Source organism: Thermobia domestica, chromosome 13, assembly GCF_964235325.1.
Source record: "Thermobia domestica chromosome 13, izTheDome1.hap1.1, whole genome shotgun sequence".
NCBI classification, from domain to species: Eukaryota; Metazoa; Arthropoda; class Insecta; order Zygentoma; family Lepismatidae; genus Thermobia; species Thermobia domestica.
In genome coordinates, this window is record NC_137466.1 from 169,331,811 (window position 1) to 169,355,943 (window position 24,133).

The 24,133-nt window shown below is 36.3% G+C and overlaps 1 protein-coding gene across 1 annotated transcript in view; it reads right to left on the reverse strand.

Annotated features, from left to right (window-relative positions):
- Ube4B (Ubiquitination factor E4B) overlaps positions 1–24,133 on the reverse strand; it is a 62,076-nt gene that overhangs the window by 15,966 nt on the left and 21,977 nt on the right. The window contains exons 10-17 of the mRNA XM_081736852.1: positions 22,033–22,178; positions 21,569–21,664; positions 18,686–18,909; positions 15,995–16,230; positions 11,068–11,194; positions 10,001–10,085; positions 5,946–6,058; positions 3,292–3,437 (exon numbers count right to left, since the gene is read on the reverse strand). Of these exons, the coding sequence (XP_081592978.1) occupies positions 3,292–3,437; positions 5,946–6,058; positions 10,001–10,085; positions 11,068–11,194; positions 15,995–16,230; positions 18,686–18,909; positions 21,569–21,664; positions 22,033–22,178 (1,173 nt within the window). The remainder of the gene's footprint in view (positions 1–3,291; positions 3,438–5,945; positions 6,059–10,000; positions 10,086–11,067; positions 11,195–15,994; positions 16,231–18,685; positions 18,910–21,568; positions 21,665–22,032; positions 22,179–24,133) is intronic.

Sequence of the window (24,133 nt, forward strand, 5' to 3'; positions counted from 1 at the left end):
TGAATTTCATTTAATCCGATCTTAAGATACGTATCAATCTAATATATGTAAGAAACAAATTAACCGGTTCCTCAATTTTTCATGTACTTTCGAAAGTTGGTCTTTCTATTTGTCATATTGATCTATTTTGCTGTAAAGATATAGAATTAACTTAGTTCAGGGCTTTTTAAGAAGGAAAAAGAAAAGTTGTGAAGGTTGCTGGAGATGGAAACAAAGAATTGACTGTTTTTTTTTTTTTTTTTTTTTTTTAAGGAAGAGCTCCTTCAGTGTTTGAAGGGAAATTTAATCATTTTAATTTCTCCTTGACGTTGGTTAATTGATGTACAATCAACTGATACTGTTGTTATTATTTAAAGGTAAATAAAATCAAAAAAAGGTTCGTAGGTGTATGATCGAATTTCTAAAATAATTGTTTATGGCCACTGGGTTAGTAGTCTTTAGTTAACTCATTTCAGAAAATACACTTAGAATACTCACTGATATAATTACTTGTGACGATTGATAATAAATAGTTGGGGACCATATTTATAACTCACGGCGAACATAAATATGGAGCGGAATTATTCATTTACAGGTTTCACGTCATTTGATTTTCTTATTTCGAATGCTCTGCGTGTTACTGCACAGCGAATAATGTTAAAGATTCTAATTTCAGTACTAGTTATTAAAAGTCAAGTCTATGAAATTGTCACGGAAATTACCATGGCAAACTAATTTGAAATATAACTCATATTTCAATATAATGATACAAGACTTGTTAACGTCGCATTTCCAAGGACAAACTGATTTTCGAACTGAAAGATATAAATTACATTAGCTGAGGAAGCAACCTGGACAGTCCAAGAATTTTCTCTTGCTATTAAACGTCAGTTTAATAGACGTGGGAATTTTGAGTGTTAATGATGTTCCAGAAATAAAATATTTACAGAATATAAGTAGAATCGACACAGCAATGAATATAAAGCAATCAGAGATCTTGGGACAAGGAGTAGGTATTTTATAAAGATGTTATGTTCCGTGATATTTAAGCTAGCATCAGAAAAAGACCAGAAGTGACAGGGAAGGAATATCAGTACATAAGGCACCGATTCAGAAGATCGAATAAAATGTAAGGTCTGTGAAAAGAGCATTCAAGAGAAGAAAAATGTCCAGGTGTTTATGTAAAATGTTGTGTATGTCACAAGTTTCAATTATTTTGCACATGTACGTCGACTTAGGAAGCCAGAGTTGAAAAACAAATACCAACAAGTAAAACTAGTAACAGGGTACTGAAAGTGAATTAGCAGAAAGTAAATTATATAGCAGTAACAAAAGTATCAAAAGTGAGGGGGGACGAAAAGGACGCTTTAGACATGGCAGATTTCATGATTAACTTGCTAACCGGATTTAGATCAGAAGATAAGATACAGAAGAAGCATACTTGAACAGAGAGAAAAATTATGAAAACAAAAAACATATTCGATAACACAGAGAAACCTACTGTAATGAATCGATTCAAACAAGATATTCAGATTCAGTTCATACCGATTTGAAAAGAGGTTTTCGATTAATTAAATTCCTTATTTAAAGAAAAAGATTCTGATAATTACAGATCTGAGGGTGTAATGAAAATACCGATACGGTATTACCAAACTCGGGCAAGAGTCACAAAAATACAGTCAAAAGCAAGGTATTCCTGGATCGATTGTTGGGTTGATTTAGATTTAGCGTCCTGTTCGGCAGCGAGGCTTTATAAGACGTGGACATACAGCTTAATGTGGGCGTAAAAACTCCCACTGGGAATTTGAACTCAAGTCTCCTGCGCCAAAGGCAGGTACACTAGCCATATAGCTACGAGAAAGAGCTCTATTCTTAGATCAAGTTCAGTTTATCGTGCTGAAACGGACAATGAGAATTAAGAGGAATTATGCTAAGAGTTATTGTAACTCGCAATATCATCAAATCAATAGCGAAAGAAAGAAAGAAAATGTTTACATTCCATTTCTATAGAATTAAGTGTTGTGAAAGTACTGCAGTACGGCCAGGATTTATAGTTTTACTATTAAGGAAGTAATATTTTAGATACAGGACATACTAGCTTAATTAACTCAAGTGGAAACGCTGATTTAGTCACGTTCATTCGTCTTCAACGTTCCAGCTTATATAAAGATTGTGATGTAAGACTAAGACTGTGCTATTCTTTAAAGGTACGTAAAGTCACAGAACTATTATGACTAGGTTTTTAGAACAATTGTTAATGGTCACTAGATTCGTCATTAATTCGGCTTAGAAAATATATTTAGTACACTCAGATAATAACTATTTGTGATTTACAGTAGCTTTTGTTTTGTGTTTGTTGAAGTTTTCTTTTAGCACAGAGATGAAATGAAATCCACGTCCACGATTATGCCAGCTACGCTAAAGAAGACGGTTTTGATGAGAAATAAATGAAATGCTGGAATGAAGAAAGTGGGAGAACCCCAAGAAAACCCACGCACACGGTGTTTGATCACCACAGAGTTCGCTTGGCGCAAGCTGTGATCGAACCAGGGATCCCATGCACCAGAAGTGAACGCTCTACCACTGGGCCACCGCGGGCCCTCTTTGTAGCACAGTTAAATGGGACAGGGACCTACAGTTTATGTGGGATCCCTAACATATGAGCTCCCACTGAGAAACGATCCCGGACCTCCTGCAACAACAGCGGAAAAGTTAACTATGTAGATACCAAATATCCCTAATTTCTACAGTTATGTTAACACTGTTCATATAGTATTTTTTAGACAGTTATTTTGTAAAGATCTGTATCATAGATAAATTGTTAGTGTTTAACCAAATACGAAAAAAGTCACGTTAGCGTTTTATGTCCCGTAATACCCATACAATTCAATATGAAAATAAATTATGTAACAAATATTTGGAATGATACTACGATGTAAATTACAAATCTTTTAGCTCGAGATATATAGGGTGGCCCAAAAGTAGGTATACACCCCTGCACTGATCAAGTATAACATTCTAGTTTATGTGTTTATTTGCTTATGCTGTTCCGAGCTTAAGGTATAAGTAAAAAGACATTAAGAACAAATAGTAAAGAAACTAGGTCTACCTGTGCGTTAACAATAAGAAATAATACGAAATACAGTGAGCTGATCACTACGGGACTGTATACCTACTTTTGGGCCACTCTGTACTCTGCTTCTAATAGTGCTCCATGATACCAGACTATTATTATTCTATCACCATGTTCCTGCATCTGACGACATTATGGGAAATGTTCAAGAAATGCCGGAATGTACTTGTTTTACTTACATTTTGGTCCACATAATTGTTGTAAATTAAAATTCAACATAGCTGCTAAACGATCTACTAATTCTGGCCGTAGGAATGGCTCCTTGATATCCACAGTTAGATAATGGAACATGTCAACTGTTTCTTTCGCTAATGTCAAGTAGGACCTAGCAAGAAGACAAAAATTAATATTAATTTCCATAAACATGCGATTATTTTAAATTTCTGAATTATTTAACAATTGGATGTTGATAAAAGTTAGGTATCGTATAGCGTACTAGCTGAACCAAATTAAACCTTCTTTCTAACAGCAACTATTGTTACATTAACGTATTATGATTAATAAATGAAAAAGTAAATAAAATTAATAACTTAGAGAGAAACTTGTACATTAGGGTGTATCGAAAAAAGCTTCTTTTGAAATATTCAGGTGGGTAGTGCGGAAAAGTGGCCATGCCATTTGTGACCAAAATGACACCTGATTATTATTCCCCGCTCCCCACAAGGATGGGACGTGCTTACACTCGCAATGCCGTTGTTAACCACCGTGACTGGACAACTGGTCCGGGCTTATTCTTCACTAGACTGCGCAACGAACACCGTTCAAAACAGCTGAACACATATCCAAAAAAAATACTGTTGGTCCGCACTTCAATGTTATAAGAAATCCGGTCGCAGTGGTTAACGACGACATGCCGAGCGCCGCGGCTGTCACGCCCACTTCTCTAAACAACTGTAGCTAATTGCAACGTACATAATGAAGATGTACGCGCTGGTGTGGTTTGGGATCAAGAAGGAACCATTGATAACTGATGGAGCACGACACTTCTGGAATATGAACCATTTGTTCCGATTTCTCCCACACCACTTGAGAGATTTGACTGATAGGGTTATTTAACAAAACGCATTCCTCACCCAACCTGAAAATCTCGTGCTAGTTTTAATAACCAACCAAAACTCAGACATAATAAAAAATCTTGGTTTGCGAGGAATTAAGAAGGCAAGTGGACTGAAAAAAAGGCAGAAGTCTTTGCACTTTTGTTTTACAAATTATCAATTTTAATGCAGAACAATACTATGACATGAATGATTCGGCTTCATGCTCCTTCCACGAACCTCTGTTGACCAAAGAAGACTTTATTAAAAAAAAAAAAAAAAAGCAGAAATTCAAGATCCCTACCACACTCAAGGAGTGAAACGACTTATGAAAATCTTAGAGGCTGCTTCTTCCGTTTTAAGCGTGAGTGCACGTGATGGCTACATGAAAGCAAAATTGGAATCTAGAGGTCATATTCCGATATTGCGAACAAAAATTGACTATTAAATCCAAGGAAAAAACTAGAAAAAATCTTGGCCTCTTCCTTAGTAAAATCATGTTTTCCAACAATTTGGAGGAGTGGATCTTGAAGTCTAGCCACCTCCTCGTGATGAGCTCTGGGTTATTTTCAAAGCACACGAAGCTATGAAAATAAGTGAAGCGCTGAAAAGTAATTAAGGAATTATTAGTAATTAGAAAGTTGTATCTTTTATTTAATCTTCTGTATCGGAAAACTTTCGAATAAAACTCGAAACAATTGAAAAAGTCACTTTTAGCCTAAAATTGACAATTTTTGACCAAAAGCGAAGTAAACAGCATAGGAAAAAACTTGAGGCACAAATTTAACATATAAACAAAACAATAAACGACCATAATGCAGAAAAAATACATAAAATAGTCAAATAATGACATTTTTCTTGCAATTGTTATGCGTGTTGCATACCCAAATAACTATCAAAACTTCAAGGACGGTGTGCGGCACCTAATGCTCTTTAAAAAAAAAAGCGTCCTTTTGGTCACAAATGACCACTTTTCCGCACTACCCCGCTTACCATTTCGAGAAAAGTTTTTTTTTTCGATACATCCTATTGTACATCTAATAACAAAATACGCAACATTTCTCTCCTGGCACGCACACACACACAACTACATAATTAGATATGTGAAAAACCCAACCCACATATCAACGAAAAATATATAATTTTTATTCAACAAAAGTGAAATCTTAATTTATTCAGTGGAAAGTAGTAGTAAGTAGTACTAAACAGTAGAAAGCAGTAATAGTAATCTTATCAAGCTCCAAGTCGAGCTCCTTCGTGGCTAAGTGATTAGCATGCGCGTCTTTGGCGTGGGAGACCCAGGTTTGATTCCGGAAGCAAACTCATGTGGTTCGGATTCCACATTAACCTGTAGGTCCACGTCTCATATAGCCTCGCTGATGAATGGGACATTAAACTCGTAATCCAATCCAACGCCAAAGTCATTTTAGATTATCCACTTGGTTCCAGCGATGCAAAGTAAACAATGCAACAGGGATCACTAGACAATGCCTTCCCGAAGTTATCCAATTGGAGCTATGATATGTAAATATATGAATAATACAGACAATATTGTACATATCTTCATTAATATAACTATGATTCTAAAGTCACATTAAACGACAATTACCGAACATTTTGGATAGAAAATGTCTTTTTACATAATCGTTTTAATGACTCTTCTAGATGTTACTGAATTTACCGAATATATCCATGACGATGAACACTTGATCTGCAAATATATTTCAATAGAATTCAGTTGCTGCTCTTCTATGCTTGTTACCTGTGATCTCTCAAAAACTAGTGAGCATGATACATACCTGCACTGTCTTTCGTCTGCACTTAGCTGCCTTTGCCTAGTCTGTTGTTGATCTAGTGGCTGTTGATTCCATGATCCAACATCAGCCATAGCTTCTTGAACTTCGTGAATTCTCTGGAAAGACAATATATTTAACATTAATATTAATGCAGATACGTTTAATATATCATTCTTATGATGGGAATATATATAACTTATATACAGGGGGTAACAAAAAAATCTAAAAACACTTCATACAGGACACGTAAGTTTGGCTCTCCACTGTGCAACACGTATTGCGGTTGCCGGTCGTCTTTTGTTTTCAATGTGTCATGTGGACCATCCTTTTTCGTCAGCAGTAACCAGTTCACCTGTGAGTGTCGTGGTGTGAAAGTGGTGCGGTAAAATGGGCGACCTGACAGACTTCCAAAGAGGCATGATCGTTGGTGCCCGTCTGGCTGGACCTTCAGTGGCAACAGTGGCGAACATTGTGGGGGTATCGAAAGACACTGTGTCCAATGTCATGAGGGCATACACAATTCATGGGCAAACGACGTCTGCAAAGCACAACAGTGATCGAAAGACAATCCTGTCAGATAGGGTCCGGAGGGCATTAAAACGGATTGTAGCAGCTAAAAAGAAGGCCGCTGCAATGAAAATTACGTCTGAACTCCATTCCGAACTACAGAAACCGGTTTCATCGAAAACAGTGCGACGGGAACTTCATAAAATGAAAATTCATGGCAGGGCCGCTATCGCCAAATCCCTGGTCACAGCAATAATGCGAAAAGGCGTATCCAGTGGTGCAAGGACCACAAGGCGTGGACTCATGAGCAGTGAAAAACACGTAATGTGGTCCGATGAATCGACCTTCATCTTGTTTCTAACAACCGGTCGTGTTTATGTATGGAGAACACCGTCGCAGGCCTATGATACAGACTGTCTGTCTGCTCCCAACTGTAAAGCATGGGGGTGGTTCTGTTACAGTGTGGGCAGTAATATCGTGGTTTTCTGCACGTCCCATCATAGCCCTGCATGGAATGATGAATGCTAAGGCCTATGAGGCCATTTGGGGAGACCAGGTTCTACCCATGGCCCAAATATTGTTCCCTGATGGTGATGGCATCTGCCAAGATGATTTGGCACCCTGTCAGGCTGCAAAAACTGTTGGCACATTTATCCCATTGCGACACTAGCCGGTCGATTCCATTCCTGAAGAAGCTAGTAGGCTGCTGTTGGATCCACGCCTGGACCCAGTCACACACTTCGTCGTCCGTTGCGAATCGATGTCCGCGAATAGCTTGTTTTAGAGATCCAAACACATGAAAATCACACGGTGAAAGGTCGGGACTGTACGTGGATGTTCCAGCGTTTCCCACCGAAACTGCTGCAATGTCGTCTTCACCGCATTGTCCGTGTGTGGGTGGGCGTTATCATGCAGGAGGATAACGAAATTAGACAACATGCAACGTTGCCACCCTGATCAGAATATATTATCGTACGTAGCACTTAAAATTATCGTTTTTGTTCTAAAATTACTGTACCTTTTGTTTTCAGTCCCAATATCAAGCTATATTATTATTATTATTATTATTATTATTATTATTATTATTATTATTATTATTATTATTGAAACGAAAGTAACACAAACGTTTGCAGCTAAAACTTTATTTAAGAAGTTGCATAGGAGACAAGATTGAAGCTTTCTTTACCACTCTATCGAAAAAAAAAAAAAAAAAATTGACTGTCCTTCTACAATTTATGTTTACTTGTGATAACTTATCTACATTAAGTACCTAGTAATTACCCCTTCTTATTCGGTTTCCTGTGTGCGTGGGCGTAGTCCGTGGTTTGATTACAGGTGGGATTCCGTGTCTGCAGTACAAATCTTAGTAATGGTTTGGACCAATCTTACAGTATCTTCCATCTTAAACACTATTTTTGTACAAAATGTATGTTAAATTGCAGTAATCCGATTAACCATTCACCAAATAATAACAAAACTTCGTAAGACGGTGTAGTGGATATATGATTTTAAAGTATGATAAACGTAAAATGTAGCTCACAGTGTAATATAAACGTTTTAAATTACTATCCGATTAACTTCAATTTGCCTGTGTTGTTTACCTTTTCGAGGCTTTGCTCATCTTTGTGTAATGTTTTAAATAATTTTATAACATACTCGTATATTCCAAAACTCATGTATTTTTTTACCCAATAAATGAATGTCTTTCGAATTTCAAATACCTTCAGAATTATCTTTGCTTTTTACCAGGAATTGTAAAATTATCGTATATTTTCCTATTATCGTACAACAGCTATCGTACATCGTACAGGAGTCAATATGATTCGATAATTATCGTACATGTTGGCAACGCTGACAACATGCCTGGGCATTGATGGTGGTACCCCGTTCCAGGAATTCGACAAGCAGTGGGCCCCTGTGGTCAAAAAAAGGACACCATGACGTTACCAGAACTGGTGTGCACGGTCTTTGATTTCTTTGGAGGTTGTGAAGTCGCATGTTGCTCTCACTAATTGCTCTGACGCTTGCTTTCCTGTTCAAAATTGTGACACCATATTTCGTCCCCTGTGACAATACGCGACAGAAAGCCGTATCTCTCCTCACGATAATGTTGCAGATGACTCAAAGACAGCGCCATTCGAGTATTGCCCTGTTCGGCGGTCAGTTGATGGGGAACCCACTGCGCACAAATTTTTCGAAAGTTCAAGTGTTGATGCATTATGGTGTGAGCGGTGCCCACGCTAATACCCAATAACCGATGGATCTTCTAGTGACTCGCGCCCCTCAAGGAATCTTTTGCGCCATTCAACAACACTTGCACGACTCAGACTGTACACAGCCTTCATCCGTCGATACATTTCACAGCCTCCAACTCCCTCCGCCGCCAAAAATCGAATTACTCCTCGCTGCTCCTGTTTATTTGCCTGCATGTTCGGTAGTGAACGATAACTTGTGTGACCACCTTCTCTTCGGCGTGAAACCAAACTGGCTCTATGCAACGTCAAACGGTGCGCACGCGTCGTACTCTACAATCGATGGCGCCACCATACCCGCAGTTACGTGGTGCCACCTTACATATAAGGCAAAGTTAGACGCACTGACCAGGTTTCATTTGAATGTTCCTCATATATATTTTAAATGAAGCTGGATATACCTATTACTAGTATACATCTACTAGTGTTTGCAACCAACCAATATTTTGTTTACTGGTTATATTTGTCAGTTATCTAATAACACACAAAAATTGTATTAAATTGATCGAGTTTTGCTTAATTCTTATTATGAGTTGGTTCATATGCATGTTCTCATCTTGCATTCGACAATCGTAAAATCGATAGCATTCAAATCTTGAATAGTGACTGTGGACACTGACAAAGTTAAGAAGAAAACTTAATTAATAGTGTCCTTGAGGAGTAATGCCGATAGCCTCTGAGTAACATTAAATCTGGATTTGGATTTTTTAGATTTCTGGGTTCCGGCATCTAAGACCATTTAACCTGTCACGTTTTGAGGGATGACATCCCTCGGCGAGCACACTATCTGGGGAAGGAAGGAATCGGCCTGGGACCTACAAGTTAGGTACCACCCCGGCATTTGCCTGGTGTGAATGAGGAAAACCTAATTTCAGGGTGGCTGGTCTGAAAAATGTTTTACACTTTTTCGACCGAGTGCCCAATCTGCATTTGGCATAGGCAACTACACTATATGTTAGTGTAGTGTTGGATTACATAACAGTAGGCCGAAATAAAATAATCACTGCAATACGTTTACTTGCAATTGTATTTAGATTATGCTCGCAGTGTACACTCCTCACTGCATTTAATGAAGCGAATACATCTAGTATCGGTAGTTCAACAAACATTCTATCATAAAGCTGATCTTATGCTTAGCTCAATTAATTTTGTACCTAAATTCCATTTTACATTAATTAAACCTTCATAATATGACTTAATGTGAAATTATAGGTACTATTCCTGAAACTGTAAGTACAATAGTGAATACAATACTTGATTAAGTTTTCAGTTCGTTAGATGGAAAAATGTCATATTTACCTTTAGAGATTCTAAGCTTTCATCCAACAAAAAGGTTGTGTCGTTCATCAACATATTGATGAATTTTACAAACTGCTTTCCAGACCTATAGGGAAAGGAACCAAGAAATCACTTGTACAGAATGTTATAATTAAATTCCACACAAATCAGACTCTTACATAGCAACTTAGATCACCATTAGTTTTAGACTTTCCGATCGAAATTTACGAAACTCCAATTCATCTCACAAACCTGTGATAGTACTGATTTTCACAAATTCACGTGATTCGTGTGATTTAGATTTCCTGCAGTTTCTGGTGAAATTTAGGCACTATCATACACCACAATACACAACACAAATTCGATAGAAAAAATCATGATTTTCTCCGATATAATAACTGTATTCAACCAAGTACAGGAAAACACTTAATTAAATTTTTCTAGTTTTCCTGAAGACTCCCTGCCACAAAAGCAATTTTATTCTATGCAATGCTAATCCAGTCTTGATTATTATCCATTTCCCTACAATCTTCCTTTATATTCTCCTTCTACTTTTCAGATCACTTACAAGATTTTACCCTCTTGATTTTCCAACTGGTACTACGCACTCAACGTGTATTTCCCACGTATGTATTCTGCCCATATCAGGCGGTCTTAAGTCCATTATACATTAAGCGTATAATACTCACTGATCTGTGGCTACTGTGAAACTCTGCATTATATAACTTTCTACATTTGTTTGGTTTATTCGTCTCTTTTCGTGCTTTCTCAAAACTATTTCTGAAAAACTTCAGTACATTGTTCTCTACGTATTACCGACCAACTGTCAGACCTATACAATACTATAAGTGCAATTTGGTTCTGTGCTAATAGTTTACCATACTAGTAGCTACATACATACATACATATAGATATATAGATAGATATATATAGATATAGATATATTGATAGAGAACTTATTTGTATTTCCCCAAGTATGCAATTTCTCTCTTTGGCTATTCTTACTTGTTATCAATTAATCTAAGTATATATTCAATTTCTCTACATTAGTTTTCCCAAAAGCCAGGAAAACGTAATTAAATACTTACTTTGACTCCTTCACTATGGCTTGTCGATGAACTGAACTATCCCACATTCCTTTCAATATGAGACTAATATGATACCTTATCGTAAATTTGTCATAAAATTCGGAACTTGCTCCTGTTGTTTCGACATCTGAAATATACAGAAAATAAACATGCACTTAACTCACTGCTGCAACAAATAACATTAAACAGCTCACAGTATTTTGTGCACAACGAACATACAGTATTGTCAGATTTAGTGATGTATCGCTCACGAATGAGCCGACTCTTCTAACTAACTCTTTTGGATGAGTGAGTCAGTCATTGTTCATTAGAAATGAGCAACGATTCTTCGAGAGTCTTGGTCCGTCATTGTTCTTTGGGAGTCGTGGTTCTTTTTGAACCACTGTTCTCTGGAAGGGACGATTTTAGGAATGACAAAGTTTGAAGAACGTGAAACTTGTACGTCGCTCACTTGCGAACCGCCCTCCTGCTTTTTAATCTTGTTGATTGGTTCAGTCAGTTGCTGTTTTGGAGGGGTAGTTTCGCTGGTTCTCACTATGGCGAGCGACTTTTCAGCCGAGTTTGGCAAATGTGCGTTGCCTTAGTGTATTTGTACCTCTGACATGAATAAATTATAAAGAGTACCAACAATGTAAATGTTTAGCACTTTGATGTGGCAGTTGGACTCACATTGATATTATAATATAAAGCGTAAACTTTTAACTATCAATTAAAATCGAATCTGCAGAATGGGAAAGTAGGTCAAGTACGTAAAAGCCGATTCTCTCCTGTTCCCTGAATCCGCTCTTGCAATCGCACAGCGCACCAGCAGACCAGCAGTAGAGATAAGAACTGATTAGTCACTCTGCGTTTGTTCGTACATCAATATTGTGCAACTGTTAGGTTTTAAACAAAAGTATGTGTTATACAATTCTCTAGGGAAATGGTATGTTAAAATGAGCATAGGTAATTCAAATAAACTCGTAATAATTACAGTAAATTTTAAATATATTTTATAATAGGAGGATTGATCCTGACTGTCTTAATTCATTATTTCGTTGCAAAAGGTAATTTCAGCTTAAGTAACGAAGGTCTACTTAAGGTTATTTTAAGATACTTTTATAATATAGGCCTATATGAAAATTCTTAAGACTGTGATGTACAAAATTCAAAATGTATTTCCCGTAAGTTGTACCTACAACATAACTGAATTTTATGAAAGCACACAGGGTTGGGATGGGTGGGACCGATGCCCTTGTTAAGGTTTTCTGTACTTAAAACAGTTCTTTAACTGCAGGGTTGTTATTGACACAATACGTCTATTATATAAAAATGACAAGAATCTTGTAATCACGCCAAGGGAAAACAATTGAACCGTTTATTTTTTTTATATATATAGTTATTAACACCTACTTCGAATTCAGTTTTTATCATGTTACTTTGATTTGATTCAGTTCCGTATCCACGGGAACGGGGGCCGAGCCACTTTTAAATTTTTATTGTCTCCCATAAAATTTTCACGGTAGGCTTGGAAATGACCTATAATATGGTGATGAACTATAATATGGTTGGATCGCCCTCCTTAACATCCACCGGGCCCACGTACATTTGGGCTGGCTACGGACCTGATTTGATTTGGTTTTGAGTTTAGCGTCCTTTTCAGTAGCGAGGCACTGTAGCTCAGCGGTAAAGCGCTTACCTCTGGTGCGTGGGTTCGATCCCCGGCCAAGTAAGTTCGTGGTGGACATCATGTCCGTGGGTTTTCTGAAGTACGTTTCCTCCCACGTTCTCATTCCACCAATTCTTCCATCATCATTCAGTTGCTTTAATCATCGTCTTCCTTAAGCTACAGGGGTTAATAGTTTGCCATTAAACTAAAATATTTCATTTTATTTCAGCAGTGAGGCTATATGAGACGTGGTCCTACTGATTAACGTGGAAGCCGAACCACATGATCTCCCACCGCGAATCGAACGCCGGGTTTCCCACGCCAAAGGCGCGTACGCTAACCGCTTACCCACGGTGGAACTCGTTACTTTGATTAAAATGTGTATTCTAAGGGGAATGTGGTGGCCAACATTTTTAGGAAAAATTTAGTTCTCACGATGTTGTAATAAAATTATAATATTTTTGGCATTGAATTTAAAGTTGTAACACTTTTGCAGTAATTCTAAAATTGTATTGTTATAGCATTGATTCTAATGTTGTAATAGTTTGCATTGCGTATTTTGATTTGCTTAGGCTGTAATTTGTATATAGCTTTTATGCATTTGTGAAGTATTTTCACGCTTATTAATAGTAATTTTATTTAGTCTAATTTGTATCTGAATTGCATTTCTGTGTGTTACATTTGTTAATTGTAATTTGCATTAGTCTAAAAGTGTAACTTCTTGTGATTTTTTAAAATTAAATTTGTTAATAGCAGTGTGCTTGTCATCTAAATTGGAGTTATACCTTTTAAATTCATTTTATGTAATGCATTTAGTCTGATAATACAATTTTAGTTTTTAACTTCCTCCTCTCCCCGCTGTAAAAATATAAGTGAGTCACTGAGTCGTTCAAATGAATCGATTCATTTTAGTGAGCGAACTATTGAGCGGCGATCTCAGAGGTGAATCTGTTTGCCCATCACTAGTCAGTTTATTAAATTACTGTGTATGGAAGTCTAATTAATTTCTGACAACAGTTTTACTCACTCTATTCGTTTATTGTCTGTATAAACTTGTAGTTCAGTGCTTAACACATTGACTGTTTATCAGAGATAATCACTATATATGAAAATATATTTTGTACAGTGTGTGCATAAAATATCTACTTATACTTACAAAAAGAGACATTACGGTAAACATTACACCACTAATAGTTCATTGGATAACCATTAGATGAGAAAAAAGTAAGAAACAATACACAGTAAGTAAGAAACAATACAAAAAGATAAAAATAAATAAATAAAAAATATGGATTGTGACCACCACTGTATAAAGGGTCGACATAAATGAAATGAAAGATTTGATTTAGATTTTTTGGGGCTTTTGGCATCTATGGCCATTTAGCCCGTTACGTATGAGGGATAACGTCCCTCGTCGAGCGCACTATCCGGGGAAAGGGAAGGAAGGAAGCAGTATGGGTCTAATAAGTTAAGTACCACCCTGGTATTTGTCTGGTGTGAATGAAGAAAACCCAGGAAAACCTCACCAGGATGGCTGGCCTGAAAAAGTTAAGACCGAGTGCTCCCACCGGAAATCGAACCCGAGACCACTCGCACCGAAGGCGAGAGCTTTAGCGAATACGCTACGCGAGCTACATAAATGAAATGAAATATCATAGTTTAAATTCCCCCGATTATGCCCGTTAGGTTAAGAGAGACGGATGAAGGCAAGTGAATGATGAAAAATGGTGGAATGAGAATGTGAGAGGAAATGCGAGTACCCGGGAAAACTCACGGACTCCACAACAAACGTATTTGGCCGGAGATCGAACCACGAACCCCACGCACCGGAGATAAGCACCCTTACCACTGAGCCACCGTGTGCCCCAGAGTCGACATAAAACTTCGCACACAAAACATTCAATAGTCGAAGATATCAATGTCTAGTCAGTGCAAACAATAAGAGCCGCGACGGGTGACGTAATCCCGCAGTCCATATCTCTTGGAGGTGAGATAGTGTGGTAACAGGGTGTCTACTGAGTTTCAATTTCAAAATTCCAATATATTTCCAGTATATCCAGTACAACTATCAGCTAAATTCCAATACCTAATACAATGATTTCTTAAAAGTTCTTTAGAAACAATAACACACTTGATGATTTCAGGTTTCTAATTGTTTTACCATCAAATGAATATTTTATTTTTAATAAATTTAGTTAGCCTTGATTTCTTAGGTATATGTAGCTGCTCACCAAAGCGCTGAAATCTTTACACAAGCAATGTGCCACATCCATACCAAGCATTAAAACTGGCCCTCAATTTCCCATCATTGAGTATACTCTTACTGACTAGTTTACAGCCTGTATACTGTACTTGAAGCATTGCACATAATATAATGCATCAATTGTTATTATACGTAAGGTACTGGAAAAAAAAAGGCGGAAACTGAAAACAGTATTAGTAGAAAGGGTAAGTTAGTGACTATCTTTAACCCCAAGAGAGATGGCGTCACCTCTTAACGCCGGTTCATTAGGGAAAATCACAATATTGCAGTAACTACTGTATTACATAAATATTGTTGTTCTATAAAATCACTTTTTCATGATCTGAAGCTCAATTTCACTACTTTCCTTTGATCGACAACCTCAATTCATGACCCGTAGACACCCTCTTCGGAGGCCTGATACAGTGAGCCAAGAGATTATTTGTATTATATAAATATATTGCTAAGTTACAACGTGTATACATACTTGTGTATTATTCTATTCTAGTTATAATGCAAGATTGTTATTACCCTGGACTTTTGGAGTTCAAAAATCCAGGGTAAATTATAAAGAATGACAATATCTGTACATTTCATAATTTTTCCAGTATGTGGATCAAAATTCCAGTATCACTAGACACCCTGCGTAAGAAACGGTCTATAAAATGAGAATTGTTCTTGTGTAATGGTCAATGCATATGTCAATTACATCAGATTTAAGTCCCAGTCCTAGTTTGGAACCCACATAAATAGGGGGTCCTTTTCTTCATAGCCTCGTTATCACATAAGGATGTAACACACAAAAACTCATAAACCTAAATAGTAGGAAATAATACCAATGGAATCCATTGCTATAGGATCTTGTGTATAGTTATGAAGTAGTAAAAGTTTTCCCCTTATATTACTAAATGGGGCTTCTTATTTTCTGTCAGAAAAATCAGCTTATCAATCAGAATTTTGATTATTAAGTCATAATTTTCTAACCAACAAGAATACATAGGACAAATTAACACACATTTCTTAGAAAACCTTCTAACCTGTATAAAACTTCATAAGGCAAGACGGAAGATACAGTTCTGATAACGGATTTGCCATGACACGCATATGCAGCGGTTCAGTGCGTGTCTGAATATTTGGATTAATGACAAAAAGTACTTCAATGATTTTCGCAACCAAATAAGGATTCTTGATTAAATGAGGTGAGCAAACGAACACCAGTATCCACGATATCAGTACATCCTCCGTATTATCGGCTACTACCTGAGGGCAAAATCTGAAAGAAAGAAAAAGTAAATGACAGTCAATACATATACTTAAAAGGAAAATTAAAGATACAAAGCATTCATGAATATTTACTTAATGACTGAAAAATGACACATTTTTAATCAAATTATCACAGATGAGTGTAAACATTAATTCCGTTGTCTGAGGCTGTAAGATTTTATGAGTAACTTAACCTGGTGAATAAAACTACAGCTTAAGCTTACAAAACCGTTCAGTAAAAATCTGACAGACGCAATCCCCCTGAATTAGTTTTCATTCAACATTTTAAATAATTATTCATGAAAATGTTTGACATATTTTCAGCAAACTGTTTAACTAAAAATAACTGTGTCTATAATGATTGACCCACTTACCCTTTGAGATATTTTTCACTAAATTCTTTATTTTTACATACAATATGAGTTGAGTTTGAATAACTAATAGTCCTGCTAGAGAAGACTTACGCAAACGGGAAATAAAGCAAGAAAAGGAATGGCAAAATAATTCTTTAAGAAGAAAAGTGTATTTTTTTAGACAATTAAATAAAGAAGTAGGAGAAAGGTTCATCGAATATTTCGTTTACTGCTGTACTGTACGAAGCAGGAACTTTGACATTATGAAAAAGCCAATATTTCAAAAAAGAAAGAAAATGGTTACAGGCTTGCGAGATGTGTATGTGAAGAAGAACAAAGAAAATTTGCTGAATCGAACAGCAATCAATGAGGAAATATTAAAAACAATAAGAGGCAATAACCAATATTGAATGTACATTAAAAAAAAATAAGGCTATTGTTTGAGAGAATAGATTCTAAAGTACCTGATAAAAGATATGATGGAAAGACAAGAAGAAGAAAACATCAATTGATGAATGTTATGAACATAAATAACTTCTCCCCTAAGTCAAGATGAAACGTCTATCTGAGACTAGTTTGCTTCGTTGAAGCTTTATCATTTGCGAAAGTGAATACCAGAGATGGCAGAATACTTGTGATGATAATCATAACTAGTACTAGTCGGAAAGTGAATTTCTAATATATATATATGGGTCTTTAATGTAACTCCTGCTGATTCTTAAAAAACTAAGTTCATGCATGTTCACAAATATTAACTTATCACTTGGTATCTGTCAATACATTTAATTGCCAGAAGTGAAAATACTTAATTACTCGCGACATAATTGAAGACAAGTAGCTAGAAAAATAATTTTAGTCAATTGGTTTTATTTATATATGGTATTCCATGTACATAATTTAGCGAACTGATTCGAGGACAAGCGGCTAAGTGAAATTATTTTTAACCATTTGAAAATCTACACACATGACTTTCCACACGTCTCATATATGTGACGACCTAGGATAATTTAGCAATGTCTTGCTAGGTCCATGAAACAGACATTTTAACTTAGTTCATTATGTTACGTAAGTCACTGATCAGTATATCTGAGCCATTTTGGTAAAATTATTAGTACGTTGCTACAATTATTACTAAGTGGAGTTCAACGCATTAAAGTTCTTGCACTTTTTATTTCATTAAGGTCAACGCAGTACATCTATACCATTTTGGTAGCGCTACATGTTGAGTTTAGAATGTTATTTTGAATATTACATAAAGAAGTTTACAGTTCTGTAAATCCACATAATTTTGGGGGTTAGATTACAAGTGGTTTCAAATTGAGTGCACTTAATGATTTGTAACTTTCAAGTTTAAATGTGCTATATCATTTTGAATATTCTGAAATTTAAAATTTCTATATTTGTTTCAAACTACCTATTAAGTTTATTATTATTATATTACCGGTAAAGTTCTGAAAACATGATTAGCGCCACGAGATGTGATTCATACAGGTCTGTAGGTTTTGGAACAAGAAAGTTGCCACTGGTGACGGTGGCTAAAATTCAGGTAATTAAATAAATATATTGGCGTATGCCACAGTTTAAATTAGTATTAGGGATTATATTTCTGGGCTTCCGGTATTCCGTCACGTATGACGGACAACGCCCTCGGCAATCATATTGCTCAAGGAATTGGAGAAGAAGGGAATACGGAAATGGCATGGAACCATTATGTTACGTACCATTCCGGTAATTGCCTGGTGTGAATTACGAAAATCCAAGAAAATCTCATTCAGGATGTTTGGTCTGAAAAAGCTTTTACACTTTTTCGAGCGAGTGTCCCCACCGGGAAACGAACCCGAGACTGCTCGCACCAAAGGCGAGAGTATTAACGACTACGCTACACGGAGCTACTAAAGTTTAAATTAATATATGTTAAGTGGAAACTTTATACAACAGAAATAAAAACTTTGCACTGTATGATTCCACTAATGACAAATGTTACAATGCAAAGTTGACATAAACTTAACAACAAGTATTCGGAAATGCTACTGCTACCACTATTAGTCTTTTTGATTATACATTACCTCTGTGAACGACAATGAAACTGATACTGCAGAACGTTCAACTTACTGAAGAGCAAATAGTAAGAATTCAGCTATATCCTCCAAATACCACTCTGGAAGCGCTAAAAATATAGGGGGCGCTTCCTGAAGAGGAAGCTCTGGTATGGAGTTAGTGCACTGCATTAAACCCAAAAGAAATTCAGCTACGGATGTGTAGAATATCAACGACCTTCGAAGGAGAGATTCATCCAGAAGGCCTGCATCCGCACATGCTTTGCTTTTACTGAGTTTCTGAAAAATTAAAAATGTACTTATAAGAAAGTTACAAAAACACATATTTAGCTTTAAAGTACATATTTATTTTATCTTTACTCACAAATAAGCTCTCTGTAGGCTTTAAAGTAATAGGTTTTTTACATAAGTACTTTGCTGAGGTATGTTCACTATTTGAAGTTCAGTTTAATAAAGAAGAAGAAAAAAACTTCTATCCGCAAAAGTGGAATGAAATTTTTAGTTTTGCGACTCTCAATTCTGTTTTATAGCTTCGGATTATAGATGACAAATCGAAGAGAATCGATGGAAGTGTCGGTGTAAAAACTGATAGTAAGAGGAAACAAGTTAACTCCAAGTAAACTCTCGCATATGGTAACTGCTAACCCATGCTATAGGACGCATATAGAATAACTAAACGAAACTCTTACCTTGCACCCAGTGAATTAGAAATTAAAAATCTTCAGTTACAAAAGTTAATTAATGCCATCAATAAATTCGCAAATGCTTATATATATATAAGAAGAACATACAACCACCTTTTAACAGTGAAAATACCCACCAACTTTATAAACGGATTTATTCCAGAGGTCAAAACCTACAGATCTAGCAGCGTACAGAAATCATTAAAAATATCAGCGAATGTCGGGAAAGTATGTACTGATCTCAAAGTCATTGGATGCAATGCGAGATACAATTTTCTTTATTTCAGTCTCGCATTTCATGTTATAGACACGCTCCAAATTTACATACGAAGGTATTTCCAAAATATTGCCACACTGATAAAAAGATGTTCATAGCATATAGTGCCATCTATGCAAGATAAAATGTATGAGTTTCAACTGTTTAACTAAATCTAGGCTATAGGGTGGGTGCTGAATCTCTTTGAAGCCACAGTCTTTCACCGCAGCCTTGGCAACAACAACCGTGTGGACTGAAGTATTGTCATGCTGTATGCGAGTTCAACGCACAGCGGGTAATTTAAGTGACTGCCCACAACGAACTGACACAGCTAGACAGTTGAAACTAGTACATTATTTCTTCCATAGATGAAAATATATACCCCAAACGGCTTACTAGCAGTGGCGCAATATTTCAGTGTCAGGCCGGAAAAGTTTGGAAATACCCTCGTATGAGATCAAACCTTTCTCACCAGACGCCAAAGATCAACTAGGTTTCAGGTTTTTATCTTCCGTAATTTTTCACAAACGACAGGATGGTGCAACATTTAATTCAAAGTGCAACAGCAAAGTCAAGCAACATGAATTTGATGGGTACTTGCAAAATACTATATACATATATGAAGAGTATTCAGCAATTATTGTCCCTGATATAAAAGGCATTACCCGAAACAGATGAAATTGTACATGCAACATACTGTATCCTTTGAATGTTTAGAGACAAAGTTTTAGGCATGTCGTCTACTTTGTTTTGAAGTCAAGGTGAGCGACGATTGCGAAAATGGACAAATCTGAATAAAGAGCCGTCATTAAGTACCTCCAGAGCAAGGGATTAGCACCCAAGGAGATTCAGGAAGACATGTTGAATGTATTAGGTGATGGCGCCCCTTCATATCAAATCATCAATAACTAGTCACGTGACTTCCGGTGTGTGAGAGCTGTGAACATGCATCAGATGCAGGACCGCTAGTAACAGTGCGCACACCAAAAAACATTTAACATGGTTTGCGATCTGATAATGGCTAACAGATGACATTCTGTGCGGAGGTTAGCTGAGGTTACTAGCCTGACTCTCGGTTCAATAGACACAATCTTACACCAATACTTCGAGGTGCACCAGGTATCATCCGATGGGTACAGATACCATGAATGCTAACCATTGATCAAAAGCGTGAACAAGTCCGTTGCCCACAGACAAATTTGGCCATGTTTAAGAAACACCCGGGTAACTTTGTTGCTAGATGTGTAACCGTAAATAAAATGTGGGCACATCATTACCATCCAGAGTCCAAGCAACAGACTATGCAGTGGCGGCATCATGATTCTCCGTCCCCCAAGATTCAAAACAATGTCATCAGCTGCCAAGTTTATGGCCACGATTTTTGGGATAGTAAGGGCATACTGTGTATTGATTTATCTCCAGAGTTAAAAAAGAATTACAAGTGACTATTATTTACATTGATTCCAAAAGTTAGAGAGGCAATCAAGGAGAACTGAAGGATGCTACACAGGCTCCTGATGCAGGACAATGCTCCTGCTTACAGAAGTCTCCTTACGCCGCCGCTATTGCTGATGCTGGGTTTGAAATACTTAAGCATCCTCCCTGCTCTCCAGATCTTGCTCCAAGTGATTTTCACTTGTTCCCCATTTTTTTTTTAAAACTGGTATTCCTGCTCTAGGACATAGGTAGAAGAAGTGCATTACAGTGAAGGGACATGATTATGTGAAAAATGACAGATCTATATCAGGGACAATAATTGTTGAACACCTCTCGTATAATATAAAATTTCGAATAGTAATTAACATTATTAATTAAAATATTCAATTAATTCACTCCTAGAAGACTACTGAGATTAATGTGTGTATCGTATTTATTTCTAATACTAAGCTGACGAACATAATACAGTTTATTAAATACAATTTTAAGAAAATAATTCTAATTTGTCAAAATACTGTAAGATTACGGTAGTAACTCGTTAGATTAGAAGCTGAAAAATCACCTTTATTTGTTGTTTCCATTTCTTAACAAGTTCTTTGTTTCTCGTTGCAAAAGGTAAGTCTTTCCACTGAGATTCTGTGGCTTGCATTTCATCCACCTGAAATATAATACAATGAAGAACCATTGCCAATAAACTTAATTAGTACTAAAGAAGTAACTTTTATAATAATTCTGAGCATGTGAATATCTGTATAATACATGTATGCATAATTTGTTGAATTGCTGAAATTAATCAAATTATTAACACAACTTTTCGTTACCAATTGTGCAATATTTAGAGAAATACAATATTATTAGTAAAACATAATATTCAGACTCAGAAATTAAGTATAAACTGTATTGACGGTTTCAACTGAAAACAGTGTGCACGAGAAATGTATGAACTTGTGTTATCACAGTGAAACGAAAAAGCTGTTTTATCACCTATATCAGGTATAAAATCATCTCAAGAGTTAAAGTACTTACTAATTTTTGTAAATCCCTGAGAGCCCTCAGTCTTCTCTGGTATTTATGGCATGCTGGAAGAAGAGCTAGGTGATGACAATGAAGAGTAAGAAACCAACACTGGGTAGGAAACTTCGGTTCCTTCCATACGTGAACTTTAGATCTATCTGTAATATCCGAAAAAAAAATAAATTTGAAAAATACACGAGTTTAAGAATGTAAAGAGTATTAACAAAATATACACAAAAACACTTGCACAACTTTCATATTTCAAAAATCCACAAACATCCTAATGTTAAAAAATAAAACAGTAGATAATAAATGAATAATTTTGCTAAACTGTACTCTGAAACTTGCAGGGATAATTTCACTAAAGACTTAAATAAGAAGTTTCTATTTTTCTACAAAGTAACGCATAAATTCACGTAGTTTTCGCTCGTTTGCAAAAGTAATTTCACATTCATAACCATAAAGGTTACAGCTGCAGAAACGAAGTTTTTCATTAAGTCCAATCAGATTAATTCCGTAGATTTCTCTTTCCATATTATAATCTGTATTTGTAATCAAAATTACATTAATTTCCACCTATGATGATTTCTCTATTAACAAAACCTCTTGAGATATGTCTCTCTGAAGAAAAAAAGAAAAAAAAAGTACGGAATGTATGACCCAAAGCCTTAGAACAAAGTAGACGTAAACAAAGAGAAATGTATTCCTCCGTGGCTCACACGTGCTTGGGCAGCGAGAGACGTGAACAGCAAGATCGTCTGCAAGCTTATTGTCGTCGCATAATTTCCACAGTGCAAGGCTACTTTTGGTTGGTAAATAATTAATGCACTGACACTGACTACTGCTATGTTGGAAATATGTATTTTCTTAAATCGTTGTATAAACGAGACTGTCTCTGTTCCTGTTGTTCGCATTCGTGTTTTATAACACGAGACGAAGATGGATTATTGTCACTCATCGTCGCCATGAAACTCTGCATTCTGCAATTTCAAATGTGCGAGGTCGGCACGTGAACGCATACGCATGCACAGTAAATACCATACGTCCAAGTACGGGTGAGGTTGAAATAAAACTACATTTGTTCTTAAATTGCATTTATTATCGCAAAATGCAGGACAATTTCAGATGGGTTATTTGAAATTATTATTCTAGTAGGGATTATATTGCGGTAGGATATTGCGGATTATATTGGTTATCGACCCACTGGTAGTCAGGTGGGTTTGATTACATCTACTTTTTTCTAAGGCTGGAAAGAGACTAGTTTTCTACGAGTAAATATCAGTACATAAAGAGCCTCAAGTATTATTATTATTATTCGGAAACTTTGACTACAAAATGTTCCAAATATGAACAAATGCAGACACTCTTGTCAGCTGAGGTAAGACACTGGAGTGCAACGAGTGCAGTGTCGGCTCAAAGCTGATACTTAAGCGGCAAAGGCTAAAGATGCATCTCTCATTACTACCTCAAGTTTAAAATGGGAAGTTAAACTCGAAACTTAATCGTTCTTATTCCCAATCTGAGACGACAAATTCCTCAACGATATACTATTTTGAAAATAATGAATCTTCAGTTAAGGCTCATACAAACAATACGATTTTTTTTTGTAAGAATATTTAATTCCTCCTTCCATACATACAAAATGAAGAATTATCTTTAAGGAAGGGAATTTTCGTTTATCACTCTCATTCCCATCTACTCCTTTTCTCTCTCTCTCTCTCTCTCTCTCTCTCTCTCTCTAACTCGTCAAATGCTTTAATATTACATTAATATGATTACTGTTTTAATATTCTCTTTTATCTTCTTCTAGTGTCAACATATTTGAGCTTAAATTGTGGCAACTTCCTGAACATTTTAATGTAAAGTATCAATTCTATACTGTCAGTGTAAATGAATAAACAGCCTGCCCAAAGATGTTATCTGTAATACAAATTCCATGTTATAAACCATGATTAAATCTATAACGAACTACGACGCCATATTCTGAATATTGCTTTCCTAGAAAACAGAGTTCCCCATCGTTTGGTTGGTGGAAAAATCCTGCGTACCTCTCGGTGAAAACTATACAAGAAACCTTTAACTACTGTAAATTTTCATTCCATTAATGAAGTTG